The sequence below is a fragment of the Telopea speciosissima genome, chromosome 2 (genome assembly GCF_018873765.1).
Source record: "Telopea speciosissima isolate NSW1024214 ecotype Mountain lineage chromosome 2, Tspe_v1, whole genome shotgun sequence".
NCBI lineage: Eukaryota > Viridiplantae > Streptophyta > Magnoliopsida > Proteales > Proteaceae > Telopea > Telopea speciosissima.
The window spans coordinates 1245779-1260462 of NC_057917.1; the positions used below are offsets into that span (position 1 = coordinate 1245779).

Here is a 14684-nt window from a genome sequence, read left to right on the forward strand (position 1 = left end):
GGTTTCGCTATTTTTCTTGGCCCAAATCTTATCTCTTGGGTATCTCGCAAGCAGCGTACTGTTGCCTGTTCTTCCACTGAGGCGGAGTATAAGGCACTGGCCGATGCGTCGGTAGAGCTAGTTTGGCTGGAATCACTCCTTATTGAACTCGGTTATCCTTTATCTGGCACACCTATTCTCTGATGTGATAATCTAGGGACCACGTCTCTATCAGCTAACCCAGTATTTCATGGCCGTAAAAAGCATGTTGAAGTTGACTTCCACTTTGTCCATGATCGTGTGGCCAAGAAGCAGTTACAGATCCAGTTCATCTCTACTCATGATCAGCTAGCTGACACACTGACCAAACCACTGGCACACTCAAGATTTGAAAGTCTAAGAGACAAGCTGAAGATTCGGTTACCCGTTTCTCCACCTTAAGGGGGTGTATTGAGAGAAAGAACACTGGAGACGATTCACCTTCTTTCTCGGTCTATTATCACATGTGATTTACATGTGATATGATTTGTGCTATCTATAGCATCTCAATATTGATCGGCTGTTGAGATCATCCATTCTTAGCAATTCCATATTTCTTGTATCACCCAATATTGGGTTACCTAGTTTAAGAGAACTAGAATCTCAACGTGTATTTTGTATATATATCCCTTTGGGATTATGAATGAATTAGGGAATATTATTACCATTAACATTTATCAACCGACTATAGGGGAAGGGAGACTCTCCATACATGATTTCTATATCCTATGTACCTTACAACTATGCTTCATGAGATAAGAGTCCTAATATGTATAGGAATCAGGTTTTGTATCAATTTATACATCTACATTGTAGAGCAGTTCAATGAATGAAAATAAGTTTTTTAAGAGTAGATACTTCTCACAATGTAAGAGTGTGGCTTTTGGAAGCCTGCAAGTATATCCATTGTTTCATATCTGGAAAGTGACCTCCTCTTATGACAGTACTGGTTTCCTAAAATGGTTTTAGATGATGCTTATTATTTGTACTAATAATAATATTATTTATTTATTTATTTATTAATTATTATTATTAGGCTAGCTATTTGTATCACAAAAGTTTGTGATGTTTCTAGAAGTCACAACACAGATCTTCAAAGAATGGGTTGAATAATTTTACCAGTAGAGAAGCTCTCAAGAATTCTATCTATACCCAAATTCTCTCTCTCTCTCTCTCTCTCGGCCTACTTTCTAAACCAAGCTTCTAAGAGACTACCACCTAGGTTAACTGAAAGACCTTCACTAAAATTACTAACACAGAAGAAAAGAATATTCAAAACAAAGATAAAAATGTCGTTTACTTACTGGTTTTGACATAACAAAGAATAATGAAGAACAAGAAATACAATTTCTGCAAGAACTATCAGATGAGTATCAAGGAGCTCTAAATCTCAAACTTCAAACTCTGACATTCTTCCCTTATCCCTCTTTTCTACAAAAAGATGAATACAAAACTAGTTCTTCCACATTCAAAACAAAAAACCAAAAAAAAAAAAGGGTCAGAGAAACTACAGAAAAGAAGAACTATTAATTTCATGAATGAAACACAAGGTATATATGCACCAGATTAAAACTTAACAAGAACATCATCAGATTCACATTGAAAATCAAAAGGGATTGGAATGAAAACAAAAACAAACAAAAAAAAGTGTGGACCTGCTTGTATCTTACAGGGAGATTACATGATGAACATCCAAGAAATTAAACTCAAAAGTAACAAACAAACAAAAGGTGAGAAATATGAAAGAGGTTTAACTTATCAGTTCTTTCTCTCAATCTCTCTCTCTTTCACTTTCTCTCTGTCTGTGGATGTTAGTCTGTTACATGTCACAGTTGTTGATGAAGTGTTTCAATAAGACGGAGGTTGACGAGGATTAGCCCAATAAACATCCTGTGGCATCTGACCATTCGGCACCAGATTTGGGGGCAGATTGTAGATAGGCATGGTAGATGCCTCTGCTAAACCACCACCACCACCACCATGAGGAGACACTGAAACACCAATCGATCCCGAATTCACCCCCGACGTTTGCATTCCTTCTCCGGCACCGGCGGATTCTTCTTCTAGCGGCAGCCGCTCATAAGTCGCATTGGTAAACGTCGCGGCAATCACCATAACCGGCCCTGACGCAACCAATGGACCCACGACACTCCCACCCACCACCTGCCCTTGCCCTCCTGCCAGATACACCGTCAGCCCCGTCGCTCCTGCTGGCGAAGGCGCAGGTAGGAAAGCACCAGAGAGTGAGAGTATTTCAAAGCGTCCGTGTAGGGTTACAACAGCTCCCGGCGAAGCTGGCTGTCGTAGGGTCACATTGGTGACGACACCACTACCACTTAAGATGCAAACCCCACGTTGTCGGCGGCGAGCGAATGTATTGAGGCTCTCGGCGATATCACTACCGCTGTTGATCTCGAGAACATGACTTCGAAGAGCGTTGGGGCTTTCTTTGGTGATGATTATTGGTGGCTTCGGCTTGTTCTTGGACCCCGGTGGTCGCCCACGTGACCTCCTTCCGGTACCGGCTTCGAAGATTTCGTGGCCCCCCCCGCCGCCGCCGCCGCCACCGCCACTTTGGTCTTCGGTATCTAGGTCATTGTTGTTGTCTCTGCTCTCGTCGTCTTCGAGGTTGTTGGGACTGCTATTGCTACCATCGCTGTTGGTGTTGATTGTGGAGTCCATGAGCTTCTGCTCTCTTTTAGTGGGTCCAAGCGGATCCAAACCACCATGGTCGTCGCCTGGGTTACAGAGGCGAAGGGATGGAGTCGAGTCGACTCCTCCCAACCCCATGTTTCCATCCCACCACCTGTTTGCCAGCTCTTCTTCTTCTTCTTCTTCTTCTTCTTCTTCTTCTTTGGTATCAAAATCAAAACCTCTCGTCTGTGATAGATGAAGAAGAACACTCCAAAACCCAGATGGAGAAAATCCAAAATCTTATCTCTTGGGGCACAGTTACCTTACCTTTTTATTTATGCATGAAACCCTAATCGATAGATAATGACTCTTATGAGAATGAGATTAAACAACAAACATAAAGAGGGCGAAAAAAAAAAAACAGAAGAAGAAGAAAAAGGCCCAAGTGAGGCTATCTAACACATCATAGACGCTGGTTTGAATCACAGAAACCATGAAAAGGGATTTATCTTAGCTTTTCACACTCAATTGATTCACCTCATCTTATATAGATATATCAGTTGTTGCTTCACCTGCACTTCAGCTCCTCCAGAGTTGAGTGTTTCTTGCACCTAATTCACTGAAACGAATTTTGTGTAGTCTTGATTTGCTTCTTCGTTCTCCCAACAAGTCATATCTAACCTAATCCAAAACCCTGCTAGCTTTCTTCTCTATCACTTCAAGACTATCCAGCCACCACCCAAGCGCTGTTACGTGTTTGAACTATGAACCTCAAGAGTGAGAGAGTTTCTGAGAGTCTGAGACCCTTTCCTTACTTTTCAGCTTTTAATTGGTAGTTTATTTATAGCTCTCTCTCTCTCTCAGTCATCGTTTGGTCTCATTCACTCACTTCTACTCCATTTATTTGTAACTGAAACGAAGCAGGAAGGAAAGGAGGAGATAGTCTGAGCTAAGAGCTTTATTGGCTTTTGCTTGCTTGCTTGCTTGCTTGCACATCCAGAATTTCAGATACGGCAAGTACAGCATCAAACAGGTGGTGAGGTGCTCTTTCTGAGTCTACTGTCAACAAAGGGCGTACGATAACGAACTAAAACACACACTTGGCGTACGATAGAAGGGACCTGACTATATAACTGTCTGATTCAATGAATAAAAGCAGTAGTACAGCAGTGAAAGAAGAAGAAGAAGATGAAAAGAAAATAAAGAGGAAACCGTTACCATTGCCATCACTAACATTCTTATGTCTTTCTGAGCTCTTAATAAAATGGAAAATGGGGTTTGCAAGATTCTCTCTGAAAACTTTCTTTTTTAGTTTTTCTCTTGCTTTCTTAAAAAAAGACAAGTGAGCGCTGAGAAGGGTTTAGATCAATTTTTTTCTCTTTTGATACTACTGGGGAAGGTTTTAGACATTTTGGTCCTCACCAACAACTTGGAAAAATACCTGGTTTTGGAATCCTGGTTCTCTCTCTCTCTCTCTCTCTCTCTCCCCAAACCTGTCTTTTGCAGACCGACCAGAGAGAGAGAGAGAAGTAATGTCAAAAAATGTGGGGGCTAGTGGTGGAAGTGAGGGAGAAGCGGAGGAGAATAGGGTAGTAAATAAAAACAAAGGAAGAAGTGGAAGATCAGCAATGGAAATGGAATGGGAAATAACATTTTGTAGAGTAGAAAGATAACATAAAAAGGATGGAGGGGGGGGGGGTAACGTGCGGATGAGGAAATGGGGAAGTGGGAGGGAACACCTCGCCGTCCCGAGTCCCGACATAATTGGTATCGAATACCAAGGTCGGAGAACACCAAGTACATCTTAATATTAGTATTTTACTTTTCATTTTATAACTACTTAATAAAAAACAATCTATACTCTCTGTCTGGCTGTCCCCTGTCTCCTCCTTTTAATTTTGCCATTATCTAGAGGACTATCCACTAAACAATAATGGCCAAAACTATGGGCGTCAATCCATCAATTCAAACTGGTTTTGATTAAGTTGAATTGGAAAAATGTTCTTTCTAACTGGGAGGGGCGCAGTCATGCCCAGACATAGACATAGCAGAGAGTGAAATGATCGTCTCACTCCCTTGAAAGTCAAAAATCCTGCCACATTCTATATGCCCCTTGATTTAATGTATTAAACCGAAAACAAACCATTAAACTGAAGTTTAGTTTCAATTGATGTCTACTCATTTCTATTCAGTTCAGCCTTTTATCAAGTTGCCTTAATAGGCTTTGTGTTTTTAGGAGGAAGGTGTAAAACGGAATTCATTCATAAGAACATAGAGAACACACAGTTCTTGAGCCTTGTGACTCCTCCAATTATGAAGTGGAATTTGGTTAAACTATCGTATATGTTGTCGATAGGATCTTTCTTGCTATGGAGTCAGAGTTGATCTTTCAAGGCATGCAATGACATAAGCATGCTCTAAAGTTGGGTGATAAATGTATAATGTCCTCTATTACTGATTAAACCGCTAGTGGAATGGTTAAGGATGTTCCTCTAAAAAATAGAACGAGCTCACAACAATCAAATTCCACTAGTAAGTCTTCAATACAATCTGAAATTGTTTCCAAGAATCCATTTTTTGACCGTCATTGCTTCGTACACCAGAATGGAGTTAAATGTCATCTTCTCAAACTTGCGAAATGAACTTGACCTTGAAAGTTTCGAATAATTATCCTCAAACCCCCACTTGTTGATCTCTGTTTTTTTTTTTGGTAATGTAAAGGGGATTTTCTTATTGATACCTTATAAGGTGTTGATAAATTTGTAATATACTTTTTTGCACTTATCAAAACATATTCACTATCATTGAAAATACTTTTAGAAATAAGACAAGAAAATTAAATGAAGGTGTTAAATTCTTTTTTTTTTTTTTTTTTTTTTTTTATGTAAATATGTCAAATTTTAAATACATCAATAGAGGACTAAAGGTGTTATTTAGAAACTCCCCTCCGTAAAATAGAGAGGCTAGAGGAAGGTAGTTTATAATGTTCTCTATTGCTATTAAAGCTTCTCTCATCGTTAAGATCACAGTATCGGTCACTGTCAATATTGATACCAAATCAGCACGTATTGATGGGATCGGACGGTTTTACCATTATTTTTCCTTAAAATTGATTTTTATCTTTTTGCCCTTGGTTTGTACCGCTACACCGATCTGAGATTGATCAATACTAGGCCGATGAACAACTTAAAACCTTGACTCACATTCCAGGATTGAGATCCTCTCCCGTGCGGGACGATGTCCAGCGCACATCGTCCAGCTGGGGAGGCCTCGATCCACGCACCACTGCACCGGAATATGTGTCATGGTGTGGATCAAAGCCCCCCAGCCGCACGATGTGCGCTGGAGAGGATCTCGATCCCACATTCCACCTCTCACCATTAAGGGGACATACATTGATAGATCCACGACTGGTAAAAGCCACCTGTCTATTCTTAAATTCTTGTCAGTAACACATCAACCACTCTTTTCACCCAATAGTAAGCTATGTTTTTCACTACTCTAATCAAATTAATGAAAGCCGTCGAAAAAGAATCAACATGACTTCATCTGATTTGATGGATGCACAAGGAATCTACTTGGTGGTAGACTAGCAGTGCAAGTGGATGCATGGTTTTAGTGAACGCTATCGTAACGGGTATCGGTCATCTTTAAAACCGATACGTTATCGATGGCAAGGATCTATCGTTTTGGACAAGTTTACCCCCTAATTAAAAAAAAAAAAAAGGTTTATTGACTATTTTACCCATTGTACATACCATTTCACCGATACAGTATCGGCCAGATATTGATCATCTTCAAAACCTTGTAGTATCAGACGTATCGGGCGATCCGTACTGATACCACAAACCATGAGTGGTCGAGAAAGGTGATTTTCTATCGTATATCAAAAAAGGGGAAATGTTCTCTACACTAGGGGCGCAAGATGCACCCAAACACATAGGGTTGGGCGAAATGACATCCCCGTCTCCCCTGAATGGCTGATATGATCATTGCATCCTGCCATATGTGTCTGGATGCAGCCTGCGCCCCCGTATGCTCCTAAGCAGAGAACATCGCCCCAAGAAAAAATATTTTTTTGGAGTGAAATACAGAAAATATTTTAAAAAGAAAGAGCTGAAGGTACATCATGATCATCATCTATATTCATGGATAGTTTTTCACTCCAAGCTCAAACTGTGAACTAATAAACAGCCAAAATAAAGTATCTTTCCTTCTTTACAACTTTCACAAAAATTAAAAAAAAAAATTAAGTCTTGTTTTGATATCCAACAAAAAACTCTCAGGCATTACTTTTGACATACTTTGTTATAGGTTTGATAATTTTGAGGATAGCATCAGGATGTGAAAAATATATAGATTCCTAGCAAGCCATAAGAAAAAACAAATAAGGGAGAATGTTCTCTATGCCAGGGGCGCAATCTGCGCCCAAATACATGGGGGTGGGTGCAATGACCACTCTGTCCCCCTGAGTGGCAAGCCCATGTGTTTGGGCGCAGCCTGCGCTGTGGCACAGAGAACATGAGCCCAACAAATAATCACAAAGATAGATAGAACTAAAGAAAAAGTAGGTTTTGAAATTTCAGGCTATATCAATAGATCAAAAAGTAGAGTGAGTATTGAGGCTCCTTGGAGGTGCTCTGTCGTCAAACCTAACCATCCAACTGCCCAAATCTTTTAGAGAAGAGGCATGATAAGAATAAACACTTTTTGACCATCGATTTAGAATACTTAAGACCATGGAATTAAAACTTGGCCGAAACTAATCGAAATTTTTTATTTGTCTCGATTTCGGGCCTAGACAAATTGGAACCCATGGTTGAAACCAAAGTTTTGTCCCTGAGTTTTAACCTAAGGAGGCCTAGGGTCGAAACCTAATGTCAAAACCTTGAAACATGATCTAGCACATCTTTGTTTCAGGCCTGATCAAAATCAGTCTCAAAATCGAGATTTAGAACCTTGCTTAATACAACTCATCTTAAGCAGTTATATGTTCAAATTATGTTATAAATATTATTTAAAAATAATTTAAAAGGGCAAGGACTTTCTATAAGGGCAGTGTAAGAAGGAATCTACACACTATACCAATTAGGGGTTGAAAAATGATATCATCCACTTGGGGTTCACATGGTCAGAATAAGACAGAATGTCAATATGAACATCACTATTTTATTATGTGAGAAGGGTATAAAGGAATTTGTACGTCTCTGTACAAGGGCAATGTAACAATCTTTTTCCCAACTAAAAATTATTAAAAAAGTAAAGATGTGTTAGATTGGGCAATTCATCTATATGTGGATCCTTTCTTTTAGAAGAATAAAGAATAATAGAGGATTCTACAAGGAATCTTAGTCATTACTCATGATTGATAAATTAGGATTCCTATGGACTAGTCTGTTACATACATTCTTCTAAAAAAGTGGGACCCATACCAGGATGAGGTGTTGAGAGTCGGGATCTACACAAGGATGAGATATCTGACCTATTGTCAACAAAACATATATATCTTAAAGGAAGCAGTTTTCTGTACAGGAATGTGGCTTACACCAGAACTTCCATGTGTCTATCTCTCTCCTCCATAAAACAAGGGGGTAGAGGTGTCTTGTCATATGAGGGAGGAGAGAGATAGACTCATGGGAGTGCTGGCGTAAGCGTCACTCCCGGACTGAAAGAGATCTTTTTCCTATATCTTAAAATTTCAAGTATTTTTAATTTCTATATGATAATATTTTGAAAATCATTCAAACATATACAACATTATAACTTCCAAAAGTGGCCTTAGATATTCCAATTCATTGGTTGAATGCGTTTTTCTCTCATATCATCATAGAATTAGTCAAAAAAATATAGACCGAGATTTCCTACACCCAGGATAAATGGGAATTTATTGATCTCACAGCTTTAGATGGGTGCCGGTGGGTATCACGAGAGTATTTTGGGGAAATTACTAAAATCCTATAAGGGTCTGTGAATCCCATAGAGGTTTGTGAACCCTAGGATGGTGTGATGAACGTTCCCACACGGTGAATAAAAACTTCCTCCAAAAATTATACTTCTCGCAATATAATTAGGGAAAGTGTTTAATGTGGGGGAGCGCACATGAAAACATCTATTAGATGATCATTTCGCATTTCAAGGGAGACGGGCAGTCAATTCAGATGCCACGCTACCCCCACAGAAATCATTTTCCCATATAGTTACTTTGGTGGCGGTCATAGAACTATAGAAGGTATCAAGGTATCAAGGTATCAAGCTATCAATGTGGTTGGTGAGATAACTAGCTGGTCAATACAACATGGCAACATAGAATTTGTTGATTACGTGGCTTCTTTGAAACACCTAGGGGTGTCAATTTGGGCCTGTCGGGCCGAATCTGCCCTGAACCCAAACAGGGCCTGAACTGGATTTTTTAACCTTAAAGACAGGTTAAGGTTAAAATTTCAGGCGCAAGATCAGAGCCCAACTAGGGTGGAAGCCTTGAGCTCAGCCCGACCTTGTTTTAAGTTTTTACCTTTTTAGTTTAAAATCTAAAATAATCTAATAGTGTATGTGTATTGAGACTTTTCACTTTCAGTCTTACAAGTTTCATCATTTCTTACTTTCTTATTACCATTTTCTATCGACTATTGATGGCTTGTGGTTGCAAAGTTGGAGTGTTTGGAAGACCGAGGGGTGAGGCGGGGACTCGAGGGATAAAACCCACCCTGCTTTCCCTCCCTGGTCATTTGAACATCACTTCGACAATTTCAATTCCAATTCAGAGCACAAACTGCTACATGTTTGTGATGCATTTTTATTGGAGAGGGTTTGCTATGACGCCATAGGACAGTTTCCCACCAATCAAGCGGTGGGAAATCGTCCAATCAAGGGTTTTTAATGAAGAAATCTGAACACTAGTGTTGTGGTAATTTTTTTTTTTACTTTTTTTTTATTTTCTGGTGGATGGAAAACAGATAAAAAGGAATGAGCAGAGTACAAAACAAAAGCCAAAAAGATATGCCTAAGGGGAACCCTATTCCAAAGCCTAAAAACAAATACACAACACTTGATACATAAGAAGACAGTTGAGAAAAAACAACTAAACAAAGGATGATACATCAAAATCCAAGGAAAAAAAAAACACCGAAATAAAGAATAATACATCAAGAACCCTAGAAAAAAAGGGTGAGATAAGAAAAAGGTCCCACCTTGTGGCTAGATGCCAATTTCTTAAAGTACTATAGAGCTCAGATATAATATGAAAAAATCTATATCTGATTTATAAAAATAATGTTTCACAAATATATTCTACAGTACACAACGAGGAGATCCATCTTTTATTCCATATTCTCACCAAATATGATGAATGATCACACTAAAAGCAAGCTTTCCAATATAATCACAGATTGATATACCATTGAAATTTTTTATGATTGACTTCCATTCTCTCAGAAAGGGAAATATTGTTATTTGTTGAAGCCATCACTTATTAAGAACCCCTTTCCAAATAGATCTTGAAAAAAAACAGAAAAAACAGAAAGTGATCGACATTTTCTAAAGAATTCCATCATTGACAACAAATAAAAATTGTCAAATTACTCTCAAGAAGGAACTCTTGGATAAGGATAGATAAGGTCAGAACATGCCAAACAATGAAATACGCTTACAAATAAGGCAAAGCTAATAATTAGGAAAACAAAGGACTAAATCATCGTTGCCTCGAGATCTCCAAAGAGGAAAAATAGACCAAACCTCGACCAAATGGCTGGAAATACTAGGACCTGGACACCAATTACCATATCAGGTTAATAAAAGAGACTTTGACCACTCTATCAGAATGAGAAAGTAATTGTTTAATTTTCTCCAATTTTTCTATACAAGTAGGTATGAGTTCAGATCTGCTACCCACATGGGGACGGGTGGGGTATGGGATCCACCTCTAGGGTGTGGGACTCATACCCCATGGAGGGGTCAGATCTGTCCCCACCCGTCCCCATGTGGGTAGCTGATCCGGATTTAGTAGGTATGGAGCTCAAAAGAGGGCAGAAAATAAAAAACACAAAAAAGCAGGCTATGTTCCCAACATTGTCTCGGCTTGAACATCTGACTTTTTCCCTCATCACCCACTCACACAGTCCCACACTTAGTAAGTTCGGGAATAGCAATTGAACGGGAACGGATACGTACGACAATTAAACGGACTAGACGGTAATAATACTTTTCAAAAATCCGATTTCATAAAATGCATACAGTAATAATACGATACGTATTTAATACGGGTATAATACGACATAGACGGCAATAATACTTTTAAAAAAAGGGACATATATTCATTATATAACATGCATTCATTACCTAATAAACAAAATAATATCATGATTTTATGAATTAAAATAAACACAATAATATAATATGCTATATAACATCTCTACCATACCAAAATATCAATAATCTATAAGAAATGAATGTACATTGTCTGAAAATGAGATGAGCAAGTTAATTACCTTATCATTAAATCATTCTTCCAACATTACATTTCTTATTATCTATAATGAGATAACCATATATTTTTAACCAGATGTGTTCTTGTGAAGGGGGATGAATTCCCACTTCCCAGTTTCCACTAATTAACCAACACAAGACAAGAAGGAGAGCTCCAAATATGAATCTCCACTGTACACGTTAGCTACAAGAGACAGAAAAACAAGAATAAAATAGAATAGAGATTGAGCCGTTCTCGCCAATATCACTCCAGATTCATTTGCTTCACTACCACCATCAAAGTTCAAAGACCAGAGAAACAAGAGGAGAGTACAAGACTTAAGTGCCGCTTTGTTGAACGGAGATGGAGAGGATGATTGGAGATGGAGGGCGGCTACTATTGCCTGCTACGGTTGGATGTTCAACGCAAATCGAAAGGGACGAAAGGGAAAGTGAAATCATTTCCCTAAATTCTAATCTTTTGGGTTTTTTTTTTTATTTTAAAAAAAAACATATAATACATATAATATGCTTATTATACAAATATAATACTCGTTTGATTAAAAAACACATTTTTTTATAAAAATACAAGAAAATACGAGAACGGGAATATTATATGTTTAAAAATACGAAGACACGTATAATATGCATATTATACGCGAATTTACTAACTAAGGTCCCACATGCTAAGGGAGGAATTGTGCAATTTTTTTTAATTAATTGCCTCTTAGTCTTATAAATAAAGTACGGGCCACTTCACGAACAGCTTCGACAAAATTTTCCTTCACCCAAGGTGAAGAGAATCTCGTCAAGACTACAACCACGGTGATATGACGCTACTTTTGTAATTGGTGAATGTTATCATCAAATCCCACCTCAAAAGTCCGAGGAACCTTTTCTCAATTCAATGTCATATCCCCGTAGTTTTAAGAGATTCTCTACAGCGTGAGTGAAGGAAAACTCCATCCAACAACTCATAAGGCCTTTTCCATCAGGGAAAAAAAAATTATAAAGGCCTTTGCTCAGTTTGCTGTACGTGTATGACTATGGCATGTACTCTTTCATCCAGCCTATGGCCCTACTCCAAGGTGGCTCTATGTTTAATTACACACTTTACAGCAAGTCTGGGATGGCAATGCCTCACCTGAACCAACTCAATTGCTGTTGAGTTGGGTTTTGAATTGGACACCAACTAAAGGAGCTTGGAGGACTTGGAACCGCAAGAACCTAAGATTTAATTCATAACCCACCTGATCAACTCTATGTTAATCTGAATTTAACTCAATTAGAAGGACATAAGCCAGATTGGTTTTAGACAAGGCGGTCCCTTTCCAAAATCCAAACTCCATTAATGTTGTTTACCGATGCTAATAAAAAACCTGTCTACAACTGCTATTCAAGTGTTCAAGAGACTTGTTTGGATTAGCCTCACCAACCTCCAGACCACACATCGTTCCAGTCCATGCTCTTTATAGTTCATATGCACACAGGTAAGATCAAACTCAATGGAGGCAAATTAAATCACTGATATTTTGTCAGCTATGTGAGTTTACACGTTGATTTGGGCTGTTGTAGAACAAGGAAATTGCAGATGCAACAAATCAAAGCAAATATACAGAGACATACACTATACAATCATAAAACAACTCAATACAAATCAAATATCTTCAGAAGTAATATAAAGAGAGCTACACTATGAATTTAAAGCAAAGTGAACCCTAAGCTTAGCAAGTCACTACCTAATCAACAAATTGGATACACAACCTAACCTGTGAAACAGTAAAACCCCTCATAAAGCCCATGTTCGAATCATACCAGAACTAAAGGGTTGTCCCATTCTGTGCAAGTGCAGCAATTATGTTATGCTCCATGAGACGAGATCCCTCTTGGGCATCCCATCAAACACTTTCTGCACTCTCCCCATTAAAGGTGTTTCCTGGGTCTGTCTTCTTTGAGTCTCTTTTCGCCCGATGAGTTCAGGTCGAGGTAGAGCAGGACGGTCGGTCTGATTCCTTCAGAAGAAGAATTTTAACATTCAGCTACCGCGATGGGTGGAATAATAAGCGGCATCCATCATTTGATGGATTTAAAATAGCCTTAGTATCAACACACACATTCTGATTAAGCTCATAAAACAATTCAGAACTATTTATATGAGAGTTCTGCTCCACATTTCACAAGTTCCTCTTTTGCTACCTTTCATTGTTGTAAATGTATCAACCAAATAAAAAATTTGTTGTAAATATAAATTTTGAGATATCTTCCAACCCACCCCCCCCCCCCTCACCCAAAAAAAAAATTCCTCTTAGGACTTTTTCTCTGGTGTTCCTGAGAGAGAACTTCTGTGGGAAGTCTTAGGACAGTTCAGATATCAGAATATGCCTCCTTTGGTGGGTGATATCTTCTTCATATCTCTAATGGGTTTGGGTTTATTCCTAAAAAATTAGAAACCAGTATCATCACTCTCAACATCGGTGGGGCAGCTCTTTCAAACCTCCAGACAAACCCTCACCAACTGTGAGGTTTAGACAGCAACTCATGGGCAAGGTCTCCCATCTCTGTGCCAGTGGAAAGAGACAGAGAGAGATACCATGTGTGTGTGTGTGTGTGTGTGTGTGTGTGTGTGTGAGTAAGAGAGAGAGACGAGTTTAATTTGACTCAGTACTCCGACCGAGTTTGGTCTTTTTTTATAATGGACAGGTCTACATGACTCTTGACCAGGTTTCACATTTTTTAACTCGTAGCCCTAGTCAAAACCTGGTTTTTCAACTATATTGCATAATACTAATTTGATGTCTTATATATAATATAACAATATTTTTACATTTTTTCTTAGTTGCATAAACTATGTAGATGACTATAATGTTTATATATCACAAAGTAATTTGAATAACAACAACTCAGCCTTATCCCAACTAAATGGAGTCGGCTACATGGATCCTTTCAAAATAAAGTAGGGAAAACTGAGATCCACACAAAGGGAAATGAAAGTAAGAGGAATAAAGAATAAACATGAAGAAATGAGGTAAGGAAAGTGAGAAATGAAAAATGAAAGTAAGAGGAAAGAAGTATAGCCAAGGAAATCAGGAAAATCTCAACTACATGGTGTTGACGACGTGGATCCTTGCTCTCCAATAGGCTCTATCTGAGGTCATACCTGGCACAAGACCCAGACTATTCATGTCATTCTTCACAACCTTACCCATGGTAATTTTAGGCCTACCCCTAGCTCCTTTAACTCCTTCAATCGGAATCAGATCACCCCTCCTTACTTGGGCGTCCCCAAGCCTCGTTGCACGTGACCAAACCACCTCAGACAATATTCTCGGAGCTTGTCACTGATCGGGGCAACTCCCACATCAGCTCTAATACGCTTGTTCCTCACTTTATCCTTCCTAGTTTTTCCGCACATCCATCTTAACATCCTCATCTCTGCAACACACAGTTTCGCTATATGGCACTTCTTAACTGCCCAACATTCCGCCCCGTACATCATAGCAAATCAGACAACAGTCCTATTGAAGTTTTCCTCTAAGCTTTAAAAGAGTGTGTCGGTCACACAGTACTACAGT

General features: G+C 38.8%; 1 protein-coding gene and 1 long non-coding RNA gene across 2 annotated transcripts; both read right to left on the reverse strand.

Annotated features, from left to right (window-relative positions):
• Positions 1-1793: 1793 nt before the first annotated feature.
• Positions 1794-2837, reverse strand: LOC122651497 (AT-hook motif nuclear-localized protein 23-like). Its single transcript, XM_043844903.1, has one exon. It carries the CDS (start codon positions 2806-2808, stop codon positions 1867-1869), a length of 942 nt encoding a protein of 313 aa, XP_043700838.1. The 5' UTR covers positions 2809-2837; the 3' UTR covers positions 1794-1866.
• An 820-nt stretch (positions 2838-3657) lies between these two features.
• LOC122651498 lies at positions 3658-14684 on the reverse strand. Its single transcript, XR_006331467.1, has 4 exons — positions 14672-14684; positions 11447-11450; positions 10008-10017; positions 3658-3773 (listed from the first exon to the last, which is right to left on the reverse strand). It is a non-coding gene; the product is annotated as an uncharacterized LOC122651498 (long non-coding RNA).